Genomic DNA, 14,410 nt, shown 5'->3' with positions numbered 1-14,410 from the left:
ATTTATTTATTTTATTTGACATCAAGGTGTATGCCGTGCCTCCAAGCTTTCTTACTCGTTTTGTTAATAAAAGTTCTATGTTTTATATATATATAGGCTAAAGTGAGTTCGACCCCCACCGTCGTTTTGATTTTTTTATAGTAATAAAAATCATTTAGTTCAGTGAAAGAACAGACACTACAATTAAAAACTGAACGCGGCTGCTCAATGCAGCGTGCCGAACGACAGTCGCATCACAGATCAGATTTAATTTCTCCAGTGAGAGTGAGTCGAGCTGACTGACAAGAAGAGTGAGGTGAGGTGAGACAAGACGATCGCGGATTATTTAGTTTCGAAACTAAATGCAAAAGTGCCTGTTTGGCAATATTTTGGATTTTGAAAAGCCTGTTGACTTTTGCCGTTTATCTAAGGTGATTTTGGAAGTTTTTTTAAACATTCTTTTCTTATTTAATTGGTTCCACATTGTTAGCTGATTTTTACTTTATTTAAACTTTGTGTAATTTATTTATTTTATTTGACATCAAGGTGTATGCCGTGCCTCCAAGCTTTCTTACTCATTTTGTTAATAAAAGTTCTATGTTTTATATATATATAGGCTAAAGTGAGTTCGACGTTGTATTTTTTTGTTGCATTCAAGCAATTGACGCCGAATTGATGCTAATTCGATAAATTAGCATAAAGTAAAATGCGCACGGTGCTTTTAAGCTATTTAATAGCGAAGGAAAGCTAGGAAAAGAGGGAAAATTCAAACGAACTAAAAACGAACAATTGCCGCTATTTGAAAGTGAAAGTAAAATGCACACACCGCTTTTACAAGCTATTTAAAAGAGAGGAAAAGAGGAAACACCCCTGCCCCCACGGTGATACCGTATTATCGGTGTTGTCACACGTCGATTAACCGGTGGGAAAATTTCCTCACTGTCACAACCCTACTTTGTACTGTTATAATGTCAGTAGTTTATGTAAATGAACTATGTGTACTCTCTATGTGAACTCTTTCTCTGTGTTACCTGGACCCAAATATCACCATTTGTTTGTCAGCCAAAGTCTACTGCATAATGCAAAATGCGCCATTTTGCATCATCCGGCGGACTTTTGACAGATCCATGGTTTGTTAAAATTACAGATCGAACTTCTACATTTTGTATCAAATCAAAATCAAAAGTGTATTATGGGTGTCAAAAGTCTGCAAAAGGCATGTGGCACAGATTTGAAAAAAAAACTTCTGTTGCATAGATATGTTGTTTTTTTTGTTTTTAAAGCCCATCTTGGTGAATGAAGGAATGAATTCTCCTTTTAAATCTTACATTGGCCCACATCTGAAGGGTGGGAGGGTCAATCTTATAGAGCTGGTTGAAGTTGCAGTAGACAATAGAGTCTTCAGGGAGTCCATATTGCGAGCGGGTGGTCACCACGATTGTTCTGGGAACTTCTTCTCCTGTTGCTGCCTTGTTGTTAATCTAAACAGAAACAATAAAGAGCAGATGAGTTAATAGTTTAGGTACTGAAATGCATGTGCCTTAAACTGTCGCCCATCCCTAGAAGCCTTTCCACTTCTCTGCCACCAAGTTTGTGCCACCTACAGCAGTGTGAAGGCCCAAGTGTAGGGAAAAATGGCTATTACACATCCTGTCTCAAAACGTGCTATTCTCAGCCAGTTTATGTGTGCCATACCTGCAAGGCTACAGTCCCAGATACTATAACCTCCTCCACAGTAAAAATCTGAAAAACAACAACATGTGGTAATATTCTGACTCTGCCTACAATGAAATTGTCTTTTCGACAGATCTTCAAGATGATCAAAGGAGAAAACTGATCTGAGGTCATTAGAATCATTTCACACCACCAATCTGACGAAAATTAAGTCTCTCATCTGCAAATACAAATGGCACAAGAGCAAATACAGCCACGTTCTGATAAAAACACCTTCACACAGCTAAATCTCCATAAATAATTACATGTTGTCAATTTGGCCATGACAGAGGTGTCACTGACAACAGAAGACAATATTTTAGGGATGCACCGAATGTTCGGCAACTGAAATTCGGCCGAAAATAGTAAAAAAAATCTCTTTCGGTGTTCGGCTGAATAATATGTAAATATTTTTAAATTGTTGTTTTGTAATTGATTTTTTATTTGAAAAGCAGGACAAAACAGTAAAAAGCACATTTTGGCTATTTAATATATGCAATGGTGAAAAAAAAGGCAAAATAGGCCTACATGGGGAAAACAATGCGCCTACATGGGGGAAAAAATGCGAAAAACTGTGTTCGGTATTCGGCCCAGTGTTTAATTTTTTTCTGCTTCGACCGAGAATTTTCATTTCGGTGCATCCCTACAATATTTAGAATTTGATCATTGATCAGAAATTGATTTTGTGAGCGTGATTCACGTGAACACTTTAACCTAATATTTCCAGTTACCAGAAACAATTAAGACAGCTTGCATATGTCAGAATTTTGTCTTGTAAACCACTTATTCAACGGAATATCCATTTATATATGTGCTTGTCCAAACAAAATTAAAAGAAATGGAAAACAAAGTGCATGTAACCCTCTTTTTCAGAATGAAGGCTTAACCAGAAAAACGATGTGCATGTAAATGTGGTCAACTACCCACCGATCCGTCATGCTAAGAATGATGGGCAGGACTAAATCCCAGTGAGAACCCAACTTTCAAAGCAGTGAAGTTAGTGAAATTGCAGTGAAATCAGATCAACACTGAGGGCCTGCAATGGGCCGTACCTGAGTGGTGGCCAGGCCGTTGCTGACGGTAAAGCCGTTGATGGTGACCTGGATCTGGCCCTGGTTGATCATGTTAATGATGGCCTCAGCCGCTGTGTTCATAGGGATGATGGGCATGGACAGGGCACCGTTACTGTCAGCTGACTCTTGACCATCACATTCCATCTGAAAGAGAAAGAAACATTAGCATTTCTGTTTAACCGGGCAATGGAATGCACTAAAGCAGTGATTTCTTCACTAACCTTCACAACTTTGATATCTGGCAGGCTTTCCAGGAAGGCTTTCAGATCGATGCCATTCAGTACAATGCGATTGTCGAAAATATGGCCATTTGACTTGAAGTCTATCACCGCTTTTTTCTATTGGTTAAAAAAAGAAAACCATGAGCCTCATTCTCTGCTATAGATTTAAAAAATGTGATTAGAGACTCAAACTAGCCTTGAGGTGAGGGAACATATTGGCATGATCTCCAATGAAGAAAGTGTTTGGCATGTAGGCTAGTTTCTCAGAGTACTGCTCTGCAACCTCAAAAGGAGACGTCTCCTTATCAGTGATAATGTAGTCCATGAATGGACCTCCACTGGTCCCTGGGTATCCAAGCCACATGGCCTAGGGTAGATTGGAAAAAGTAACTAATTATTAAACTAGATCTTTATATATTATCTGAAGTATATGCTACCATTTAAAAGTTCAAATCAGCATATTATAATGATTTTTTAAGGATCATGTGATGATAAAGCTGCTGGAAATTCAGCTTTGCGTCAAGGAAATTAATTAAATTTTAAAACATATTCAAATAGAAAACAGCTATTTTAAATTGTAATTATAACATGCAATGCTAGTGTTCCAGCTGTTTCTGCCTCTATAATATTCCAAGCCCAGGTGCAAGACAATCCTTATTAATAATTGTAAGAGAATCATCATTAAGGGTTTCCTGAACTTAAGTTCCTAAATATGACCCAGGTCTCTCCTTCAACGCAAGTTTACGCCTGTTTTATCACCCGCTGGGTAAAAATAGCCACACATTTGCACACCCAACTAAATAACATGAAATAAACAAATTCAACCTGAATGGGTGCAGGGCGCAAGGCGAACAGCTCATTGCGTGCTCCTTTAGTATAGCCATTCATGTTGACCAAGATGTGGACTCCATCTTGCTGGATCCTGTCTGCTGCTTTTCCATTGCAGGTGATCTATGAACACAGGACACGATGAAATCAAGACAGACCTCCAAATGGAGGAAGATGATATACCTAAAATAAGCTTGTGATATGTACATGTATACTCACCTGTGAGAGGTCAATGAAGTGATGAGCCTCAGCCATGACTTTAACTCTGAAGTTGGTGCTGTCATCGGGGCTGAGAGCATAGCAAAACACCTGTAAACAATATAACCGTATGAAATCACCAGCTCACCACGATGTGATCAACAGAAAGATCTATACATAACTACTGCATTACAGTCTCATCACCTCAAATTTCTCAGAGTTGTGCATGCCAGGGATGGACTGCATCAGGTGGGAAGTGGGATGGTTGCCAAAATCAGAGCTTACGTAAGCCACACGCAAACGGCCTCCACTGGCCTTCAAGTCCTTTGGACGCTCATAGGCAGGTTTATGAAGAGCATTGACCTACAGAACAAGTATTATGCTGATGCTTATGAACTGAATAAGTATAGGAGCTACTTTTACACCAAAACCAAGTTACAAATCAGAAAATGTAGCAGAATGGGCTTGTATAAACATGTTTAATGTAATATACACACCTTATCCAGACACAAGTTGCCATGCCTCTCTGCAATTGCTTTGCGAAAACCATGAGAGAGGGGGTACAGCATGCTGTGATGGGGATGCACGGATGGCAGGCGGTTCTTCTCCAGTTGATCAGCCACAATGCTCACCAGCTTCTTCATGCGCTCATCGTAGTCGGTCCAGTCACATACAATCTGAGGACCAGAGCACAATATGACGTCACACAAACATTCCCACCAGAGTGCACAGTGAAAACACGCACATTCAAGACGTTTACGTACCTGCAGACAGTGAGCCAGGTTACAGTAAGCATCAGGGAATTCAGGCTTGAGCTTCAGGGCAGTGCGGTAAGATGCAATTGCTTCAGGAATGTTCCCAGAATCCTTCGAGAGGAGAGAGATGCAATTTGAATTCAAAGTAACACTGAAAACAACTGAAAGGAAGTGAATTCTCCAGGTCTCTAGATTCATACCTTGTGTATGGAAGCCAAGTTACTGTGAGCATCTGCAAAAGCGGGGTTGATCTGAATGGCTCGAGTGTAGCACTGCAGCGCCCCCTGAACATCCTGCATCTCTTTCAAAGTGTTGCCCATGTTAGAGTAAGCATCAGCAAATGTGGGGCTGATTCTGCTCAGTGGTTGACAACAAACAGACAGTGAGACTTTGAAAGACACCAACACAAAATTACATCAGGCTGCAGCTACAAACAAGAACAAACCTGATTGCCTCCTTATAGTGCATGAGAGCTTCCTGAAGTTTCCCCTGCTGTTGCAGGACACTGGCAAGGTTTGAATGGGCAGCAGCAAATTCAGGGAACACCTTTCCAACAAATAAAACCAAAACTTAAGACATGGTTCTTAATCTCTCACTTGTAAGTTTTTTTAAGCATGTATAATAATGAATATGGATTTTCAGCGGACGTCACTGGTCCCCTCACCTCCAGTGCTTTTCTGTAGAGCTGCACAGCATCCTCAATGTTGCCCTGCTCGCGCTTGATGTTGGCCAGATTGTTAAGGGAGTCAGCGTGAGTCGGGCACAGACGCAGCGCAGTGTTGTAACACTCCTCAGCTTCAGAAACCTAAAAGTAAACATGATAGTTAGCAGCCAATAAAGCTCTTGATTCTAAAGGTTGTCCAGTGACTTTTAGCAGGCAAAATTCAGCCATTTCAATAGGAATTCATGAGGTTGGGAATTTCTTGCAAGGGCGAAAGACTTCCCAACGGTTTCAAGTTGGGAAATTATTTTTTTTTTTTTTGTCTGCAAAATTTAATTTATGTGAAATTTATAATGACTGTGGACACTGCACAGAATACTGTGCACTAAGAAATCTGGTTAAAAATTCAATAAGATGAAGACATGAGTGTAGACTAGAGGTCGACCGATGTATCGGATAGCCTTTGTGTATATATTTAAAGATGTGCATCTTTAAGCATGACAGTTGAAATGAAATGGTAACACTTTAAATATTATTATAGGAGTCCATTTGTAGCATTAAAATTAATGAAAGCTGTGTAAGCATTGTTCCTTGTTAGAGTATTTTAAAACTAGCGGTTAATTAATCTGTATCGGCCAGTGTGGTCCAACCTAGCTATCGTATCGGCAAAATCCACTATCGGTCGACCTCTAGTGTAGACAACAGTAATGCATGACAGAGGCATAATTCAAGAACATAAACGTACACTGTAAAAAAATCCACTTCCAAAAACGGTATACTACCGTAAAATTAATGTCCAATACATGTAATGTCCAATACAGTTTTTCACCGTATATAGTAGGGGAATTTACCGTTAACCATTTAACAGGTTTTTACTGTAGCATTTTTACAGTCTTTTACCGTTAAATTTACGGTCATTTTTTACAGTGTAGGTTCTTACATTGCCCTTCTCCTTCAGAGCATTAGCGAGATTGCAGTATGCATCAGGAAAGTGTGGCTGCAGCTCAATGGCACGACGGTAGGTGTCAACAGCCAGGTCAATCAAACCCTGCTCGTAGTACACGCACGCCAGGTTTCCATGGACAACAGCATGGTTAGGGCTCAGGCTGAGGGCACGCAGATAACCAGCAACAGCTCTGTAAGGGGAAAACGACATGCATCAGATTGGCTGAAAAAGGCTGCGAGGCAAAACGTAATGGCAGAGGATGTAACCATTTACCTGTCAAAGATACGAGCCTCTTTCAGAACATTGCCCAAGTTGATGTAAGCGTCCAAAAAGTTTGGGTCCAGTGTCACTGCCTGTAAATCCATTGAACAGACCATGTGAACATCATATTCATTCATCATCACTGTCCAAAGTGGGATTGTCATCTGCAACCAACCTTCTCAAAATGATGTATGGCCAGCCAGATCTCCCCCTGAGCATTGAACACGCAGCCCAGGTTACTCCAGGCCACGGCAAAGTTTGGCTGAGTTTCAATTGCCTTCAGGTAACAAGCCTTCAACAGGTTAACAGTAAAAAAAAAAAAAAACAGGAGGAAGAGGAGGTAGATAGAAGAACAGAGTAGATAGAGAAAGGGTTGAAAAAGTAAAGAAAACAAAAAATCAAATAAAAAGGAAGAAAGAACAAAAAGGCAGACAGAAAATGTGTTAGTATCTATTCTCACAAAAAGCAAAAAGTGAGCCTGCAGCATGGGCTCGCGTGCGCGAAATTCTGCCGCGCTAAGCTGCACACTTTTCCTACGCTGCGCAAATCCAACCAACACCTATACTCCGACTTACATTCTTCAGTTATGAATTACCTTCGAATTAACTTTTAAATGAACTAAAATATTACACTTAAGACTAAAAAACAAAAACACGTTGAGTGCAGAGAAGTCAGCTTTAGATCATTCACTTTACATAATCTCAGTAAATTTCACAACCTTAAATGCAAATGCGGCGTGCAGGCGGAGGTCCCTGTAATGCGAGCGCAAAAAGCCACGCAGGCAACCCACACTGTGGTCGCCGCTTGCGCCGTTTCCGCTAGCGCCCGTATTCGCCTGCGCCAACGCCAGCTCAGGGAGCAGACAGCAGACCTGGAGCGATTTGACTCCCCACCAGACTGGCACACACAAAACTATGAAACCCTCTTCCCTTAGGGGCCTTCAAATGGACTGAGTACCCACGGCCAATTCCATTCATATCTTAAGGGGATAATTGTTGGAGAGTTAGCACTACGTAATGGTCGTTGCCATTGGTGTCATGTTTAAGGCTGCACAGCCACTGGGTGCCATGCTAGCAGGGAGGGCATGCAGGTCTGCAACTCGCCAGCCTGAGGTCGAGGGGAGGGGGAGTGCGTTCAAGCGCGCGTCTTTTGGTCGCGGTTTTGACGCTGCGCAGCCCTTGCGTCGCTGCAGACTCACAGCAGAACGCTGCAACTCCAAATAAAGGAGAAAAAAATAAATCATAATCCAAATGAACAGGAAAAAAACAATCAACAAGTAAGAGAGTTAGAGGGCTCTTACTGTGCTTTCATTTGCTTACAACATCCAATCCATTTCTCTTTTTAATTACTTGGGCACTACGCTTTTCTTTTGCTTTCATTAACTATAGTTTTCTTTGTTCTTGCTTTTTTGTTCTTCAAAGGAAGCCACAAGACAGAAGAACTCAGGCATTGGAGTAAGGTGTTTTTCTTTCTGTTTTGTTACAAACCCGTTACCATATTTTTGGACTTTGTCTGGGGGGGGGCGGCCGCAGCTGGAAGAGGAGAGGACTGATGCTGCCCTAGTGTTCCTGTCCACCGGACCGCACCTATGCAGGAATAGTGTCACCCACCTGAAACCTTCTAAATAACAATATCAGTTGTGGAAAAACCAAAAGAGACAAAATAAGAAAACAAGAGCGTTAGTAAAAGTTTGCAATCAAGACATTTCATATGGAGATCAAAACTTGTATTGACAAAGCAAAACAAGTAAAACAAAACCAAAAAAAAAAAGGGGAAAATAAATTCAAAATGACCTAACATCAGTTTAAACCCATGCGATGAAAGGACTGTACATTTTCAGAATCAGGAGTATATTCGCGAGGGGTCGAGAGTGAAGAAAGGCTTTGAGATGAGATTAACATATAAGTTCAAACTTTTCATTACCGTGTCACATTTTCAAATATAGATAAAGGAGGGAGGCCAACTGGCTTGATCTTACCCAAATGAACTGATCACATTTGCTCTGGGAATATTATTAATGATCATAACATACAAGGGGGAAGAAATGTAATCGATGATTATTTTGGTCTTTGTTTACATGGTTTAATACCTTGTTTGCTTTATCCTGTCCTGCCATCTTGACTCCTGGCCAATGGATAAGGAAAAAAGCCTGGGGTTTAAGGACTTCATAATCATCTAGAAGCCTCCACAGCTCTGAAATAAAGAGGTCATCGCTTGTGTCGCGCATGTTTAATACTCTCGCTCTATCATGGTGTCTGACGCGTGCAGTGGAGTGCAAAAAGCGATCTGTCTGCTTGGCACAGCCCAGGGCTGACACAGTGTTGGAAAAACATAAACCCTCCCGAACCCTTGTAAGCCGTAAATATAGGGGGATGTGAAGTTGAACTGGGGGGAAAAACGAAGGCCAAAATGATACAGGCTCTACTCAAATGCACTATGGAGCCCTTACAAAGCATCTGTTGGCTTGACTGAGGGGTCAGGCAGACAGTTCGACGCGCGCACAATCCACGGGCCCTGTGCGAGCGCGCGGGGGTAGGAGCGACAGAGCTGGTGGGGGGCCGCTGGCCCCTCGTACTCTTCCCCACCCCGGCCCCCTGAGGCACCAAATAAGAGGGCTTCTAACCAACAGGAAGAGAAATAATGAGATTTTACTTCTAGATTTTGAGCTTACATTAAATTTGTTAAATTAAAGATTTTAATTTGTAACATCAAAGATTACCAAAACGCGTTCGTTGCCATGTTAATTTAGTGTTAACATTTTTTTCACAGACAACGAGACGATAACAGAGGCACCAAATAAGAGGGCTTCTAACCAACAGGAAGAGAACTCTCTCTACAACATCAAGACAAACTCCCAAAGACCCATCGAAACCACAAATAGCCACATTGCCTCAAAGGCGGTGTTTATTTGGGCATTGTAATGCTGGGAAAGTAAATCCAAACTCACAGCCAAAGGGCCATGACTTTTTAACTTTTAAAGGAAATCAGTTGCTTTGAATAACGCAAATGACCAGAAGTGCATGGTTAGGGTTAGAAGCCATCTTATTTTTTGCATAGCAAAGACCACTATCTTCATCAGTCCATTTATTTCTCCAAGACCGAGCCAGCGAAACCCCTCCAAGAGACTACAAGGAAGAAAAGCATGCCAAACTGCAGCATGTGTTTTAGGACCCCCATTTGGTGAGAAACAGAAGAGCTCAGCCTTTCTTCCTTTGTATGGGGGCAAGCGGGAGCTGGCCGGGCCAGGATGAAGCAGTGTTTTAGACTGAAAGAAGCACTGGAGTGAGAGAGGGCAAAAAAGAAGAGGTGGACAGAAGGGGAGTGTCTCTAATCTAGTCATCCAAATGAACAAAATAAAACAAAAAAGCAAGTGAGAGGGTAAAAAAAAATCATTACATAAACGTGCAAGGGCCGACATGTTTAAACATACCTTTGCCTCTTCAAGGCGCCCAAGCGCCTTAAGCAGGTTACCCAAGTCACTGCGTACACAATACAGATCCTGTAATTAAAAGCCAGAAAAAAATAATCAATTACCAACTAGTACATACAAAATACAATAGGGCTGGTTGACATATAGAATATTTACAATTAGGGATGCACGATATATCGGCCACCATATCGGTATCGGCCGATAAATGCTCATTTTTTCTGTTATCGGTATCGGCCCGATAAGAAAATTTGGCCGATATCTTAAAGCCGATAAATAATGCATTATTTCCTTCAGAGACACTTCAGATGCGCGTTGTTCGTTTGCAGCCTTTTGTGCAATTGTACGTTGTAATATTGTGTTTATTTGATGTATATCTGATTTATCTCATATAGAATGCGTTTGGTTAAGTTAAAAGAGCGCTTCAGTTTACCGGTGATCATCTTTAGCTCAGCGCACGCAGCTCAAACAGCAGTGCAAAACATTAATAACTATGATTGGGAATGTTGTGTATATAACATTCTAATGAGAACATTATTATAATAAAACGTTGTGAATTCTTTGGGTTTAGTTGCTGTGTTTCAGCGCGTTGTTATGGGAAGAGCGCATCCACAACAGGATCACACATTCTGACTATAGCACGCAATAACTGCGTCATTTTGTACATATATAAGTTGTAATATTATGTTTATGTTGTATTAATATTAATCTCAGGATGCATTTCCTTGAGTTAAATAAGCTGCCAGCAAAACGCTTCAGTTTACCGTGTTCATTCAGCTCTTCAGCTTCAGCACATGCTGCTCAAACGGCTGCTATTTAAAACAGTGGTATTAATTTGTTACTTTTTCAAAATCATTGATACATTATTAATAATAACAACCACTTGTATTTTTCTCTTATTATTTTCATCAACAATATGGTTTAGTAATTAAAATCATTTAATTATTGTCCGTGCAGAGGCTATTCCGTTTTATTGATCTATGGCGCATTCATTTTGATTCTTTACACGTGTAATGATGTCCAGTGACTTGTTTGCATTATTTATGCATTATTTTATTTATTTGTAAGACTTTTTTATGACTAAATTGGGAATGGGAGAGTAAATTTATTTTTAAAACGTACACCGTTCAAACTAGGCTGCTTATGTTGAAGTGTTTGGGATGTGGCTTTTAATGATGAGACGTAATCAGGCTCTCAAAAAGTATATAAAAATTTGGATATAGATTTGTCGGCCAACATATCGGTTATCGGTTTTCAAAAATAAAGAATTATCGGTTATCGGTATCGGCCAAAATTTTCATATCGGTGCATCCCTATTTACAATACATTTAATATTTTGTTATAAATACTAAACTTAAGTTGTGAAGACTGTGATGATTTTAGTGCTCCCTTTATCCAGCCACTAAGGTTCAAACTATTTAAAAGAATTTATTCAAAACCCTGCAAAGATCCTGAATGTCATTTTAATTGTTAAAAGATGTTTTATTAGTACACTACAATAATACATAAGTGATACTGAAATGATTCAATATCATTTTTCCATTATCTAATATATTCAAGATTACTTTAATTTTTAGGGGTCAAGGTCACTGTTTAGGCTTCTTCCAAGAATTTGAAACGTTTAAAATTATGGCTACAATGATTGGTTATGTTATAAAATACTGAGATATTGCATAGTAGTGTTGTCAAAAGTACCGATGTTGGTACTGAAATTTTGAAAATGTGATGATGCCAGCATTTCCCGCTAGCATTTAGAGCGCTGTTGAGCGGATTCTTACAGCTCTGATTGGCCATTGTGTCCACGCGCTCAACGGATATGTCTGTGATTGGCTACAATGATCCATCTATGAGCAGATATATTAGGGATCCGTTGATAAGACGTGGCTTTCAAACGCTCCCGTGTATCCGTGTAAGCGCTCTGTGAAGAGACTGAAGCGATGATCATTGTAGCCAATCACAGCCATATCTGTTGATCACGAGAACACAATGGCCAATCAGAGGTGTTTGAGAATCCACACAACAGCGCTCAAAATGCTAGCAGGAAATGCTGGTATTGTCACATTTTTAAAATTTCAGTGCCGACATCGATACTTTTCACAACACGATTGCATATCGTCAAAAGGCTGAAAATAGAGAGATAATTTCTAGCTATATGACACAGCGTGAAACCACTGTGATTCTCTGAAACGTTTTGAGGCTTAACTCACAGGATTGTACTGGAGGGCGGACACATATGCTTGAACTGCTCCCTCCATGTCCCCTGCTGCCACCAACGCTGCTGCCAGGTTGATGTATCCATCGATGAAGTCTGGTTTGAGACGAAGCGCGTGGCGGTAGTGCTCGATGGCCTCCTGAAGTTGACCCCGTTCCTTGTAAACGTTGCCCAGGTTTGAGTAGGCCTCAGCCAGCATGGGGTTCTGCTTGACGGCCAGAGTGCTAAAGTGGGAAGACCTGCAGAATTAAGAAAATGAAAATTAGGAAAATTAATAGAATGAGACATGTGACATATTCCCACCATGTGCAACAAACACACTCCCTATACTGTTCCCTTAAAGAACTGTTCCAGGTTATTTGCAATTTAAGTTTGTATAGTGGATATGGACAAGCTGTCAATTAAAATGATTGTTTATTAGTGTAATAGTTATTCTTGTCATGTTTACAGAATGCCATGTTCTCACCGTTTCTGAATTTTCATAATAATGAGATTTTACTTCTAGATTTTGAGCTTACATTAAATTTGTTAAATTAAAGATTTTAATTTGTAACATCAAAGATTACCAAAACGCATTCGTTGCCATGTTAATTTAGTGTTAAAATTTTTTTCACATATTTCATTAAAAAGAAGGCCATGTTCTTGTTCTTTATGAGAAGTGGTTTTATTTAATTTTAACAAAGTCATGTTGTGTGTCACCAGTTAAATCGGTGTCTATCAAGATAAAACCTTAATATCAAACCTATATAATGAGTTTGGAAATTTTAGAGAAATGCTTAATAAATGCACTGTAGCTTTAGCCGACTAAATTTACTGTAGATTTAGCCGACAAAAATCTTATATGTAGTCGACTAAAACTAAAAACAATTCAGATGACTAAAATATGACTAAAACTAAATTGCATTTTAGTCAAAAGACTATGACTAAAACTAAATCAAAATTTGCTGTTAAAATGAATACTGATGTGCACAGTATCCCCAAGAACATGGATTATCAAAAGGACACCACCTTCATTATCAACAAAAAAGAATAATTACTGCCTCTTAAGGCAAAACCCCCAACTAATAGACCTTTAACACCACTCCTTCTTCCCAAAGAGAAGCAGTGAAGCAGACCCACAGACCGTGCTCCATGAAGACAGAGCAAAGGTGTCCATCTCACCTGTCAAGCCTGCGGCACTGGAAGTGGATAGAGGAGAGCAGCAGCAGTACGCCAGTATTATCCGGCTCCTGCCTCCACAGCTGCATACAGTGGCGTTCAGCCGCCTCAAAATCTCCTGACTGATATTCACGGTGCGCCAGCTCTGCCAACCCTTGGAAGGAAAGCATACGTTTGGTTGGTTCTGGAGCACCAACGCAACCCAAAGGAGGGGGGAAAACAACATGTTAGAAGAAATGGAAATGAGGTCAAATAAAAATTTTTTTAAAAAGACAACAGTGGTGCTGTTTTAGAAAAATTTAAAAACTATAACGTTACCTATTTTTTGAAAAACAAACTTCATGTATTTTGGTCCATCTGGAAAGTGTTCTGACTTTTTGGAGAGTCTAGATGGTGACTCTTGTGGAATTGATGGACATTGAAAGTATATAGACAAGTATGTTATCGCTGTTTTTTTCTTGTTCGTTTTTTAGAAATTTTTTTTAAGGTTATTGAGTTATTGTTGAGTTCATTTATGTATTTTATTAAAAAAAAAAATTCAGTTATAATGAAAAATTGAACTGTTGTCTTAACCTGTATTGCTGCTTTATATATATATTTTTATATTTTTTTTTTTTTTTTTTTTTTTTTTAATATATAACAATTGTCACTGCAAAAAACCTGCAGATTTTCTAAAACTAGCACAGATGGTTCATGTAATGATGACAGCACTTGTGATGTACTGCCATCAAAAATATTAATAAAAAAGAAACTCGGCATCTAATGATCTAAAATGACTGAAATTAATAAATTTGAGGTTTTAAAATCATTAATGAATTGACAATAATTGAGATTAAATTCAGATGTAAAGGAATGAATCGGGATGAAAATGAAAAACAGATGAGGTTTGATATGAATGGAGTATAATGTGATATGAAGGTGGCTAAGTACAGATTAACATAATATGGGTGTGTTCCAGTTAAACAAAATTCAGAATTT

The 14,410-nt window shown here is 39.5% G+C and overlaps 1 protein-coding gene across 1 annotated transcript in view; it reads right to left on the bottom strand.

Annotated features, from left to right (window-relative positions):
* ogt.1 (O-linked N-acetylglucosamine (GlcNAc) transferase, tandem duplicate 1) overlaps positions 1-13,906 on the bottom strand; it is a 15,505-nt gene extending 1,599 nt beyond the window's left edge. The window contains exons 1-20 of the mRNA XM_016453232.1: positions 13,751-13,906; positions 13,436-13,616; positions 12,270-12,513; positions 10,066-10,134; positions 6,811-6,927; positions 6,648-6,727; positions 6,369-6,564; positions 5,432-5,572; positions 5,213-5,313; positions 4,968-5,121; positions 4,777-4,878; positions 4,510-4,689; positions 4,217-4,375; positions 4,034-4,123; positions 3,812-3,937; positions 3,183-3,353; positions 2,987-3,103; positions 2,745-2,909; positions 1,675-1,722; positions 1,308-1,460 (exon numbers count right to left, since the gene is read on the bottom strand). Of these exons, the coding sequence (XP_016308718.1) occupies positions 1,308-1,460; positions 1,675-1,722; positions 2,745-2,909; positions 2,987-3,103; positions 3,183-3,353; positions 3,812-3,937; positions 4,034-4,123; positions 4,217-4,375; positions 4,510-4,689; positions 4,777-4,878; positions 4,968-5,121; positions 5,213-5,313; positions 5,432-5,572; positions 6,369-6,564; positions 6,648-6,727; positions 6,811-6,927; positions 10,066-10,134; positions 12,270-12,513; positions 13,436-13,616; positions 13,751-13,775 (2,619 nt within the window). The 5' untranslated portion in view covers positions 13,776-13,906. The remainder of the gene's footprint in view (positions 1-1,307; positions 1,461-1,674; positions 1,723-2,744; positions 2,910-2,986; positions 3,104-3,182; positions 3,354-3,811; positions 3,938-4,033; positions 4,124-4,216; positions 4,376-4,509; positions 4,690-4,776; positions 4,879-4,967; positions 5,122-5,212; positions 5,314-5,431; positions 5,573-6,368; positions 6,565-6,647; positions 6,728-6,810; positions 6,928-10,065; positions 10,135-12,269; positions 12,514-13,435; positions 13,617-13,750) is intronic.
* Between the last annotated feature and the right edge of the window lie 504 nt (positions 13,907-14,410).

Source organism: Sinocyclocheilus anshuiensis, unplaced genomic scaffold, assembly GCF_001515605.1.
Source record: "Sinocyclocheilus anshuiensis isolate Anshui unplaced genomic scaffold, SAMN03320099.WGS_v1.1 scaffold836, whole genome shotgun sequence".
NCBI classification, from domain to species: Eukaryota; Metazoa; Chordata; class Actinopteri; order Cypriniformes; family Cyprinidae; genus Sinocyclocheilus; species Sinocyclocheilus anshuiensis.
Note: the sequence above shows the minus strand (reverse complement) of the source record. Positions and strands in the feature narration are given on the sequence as shown.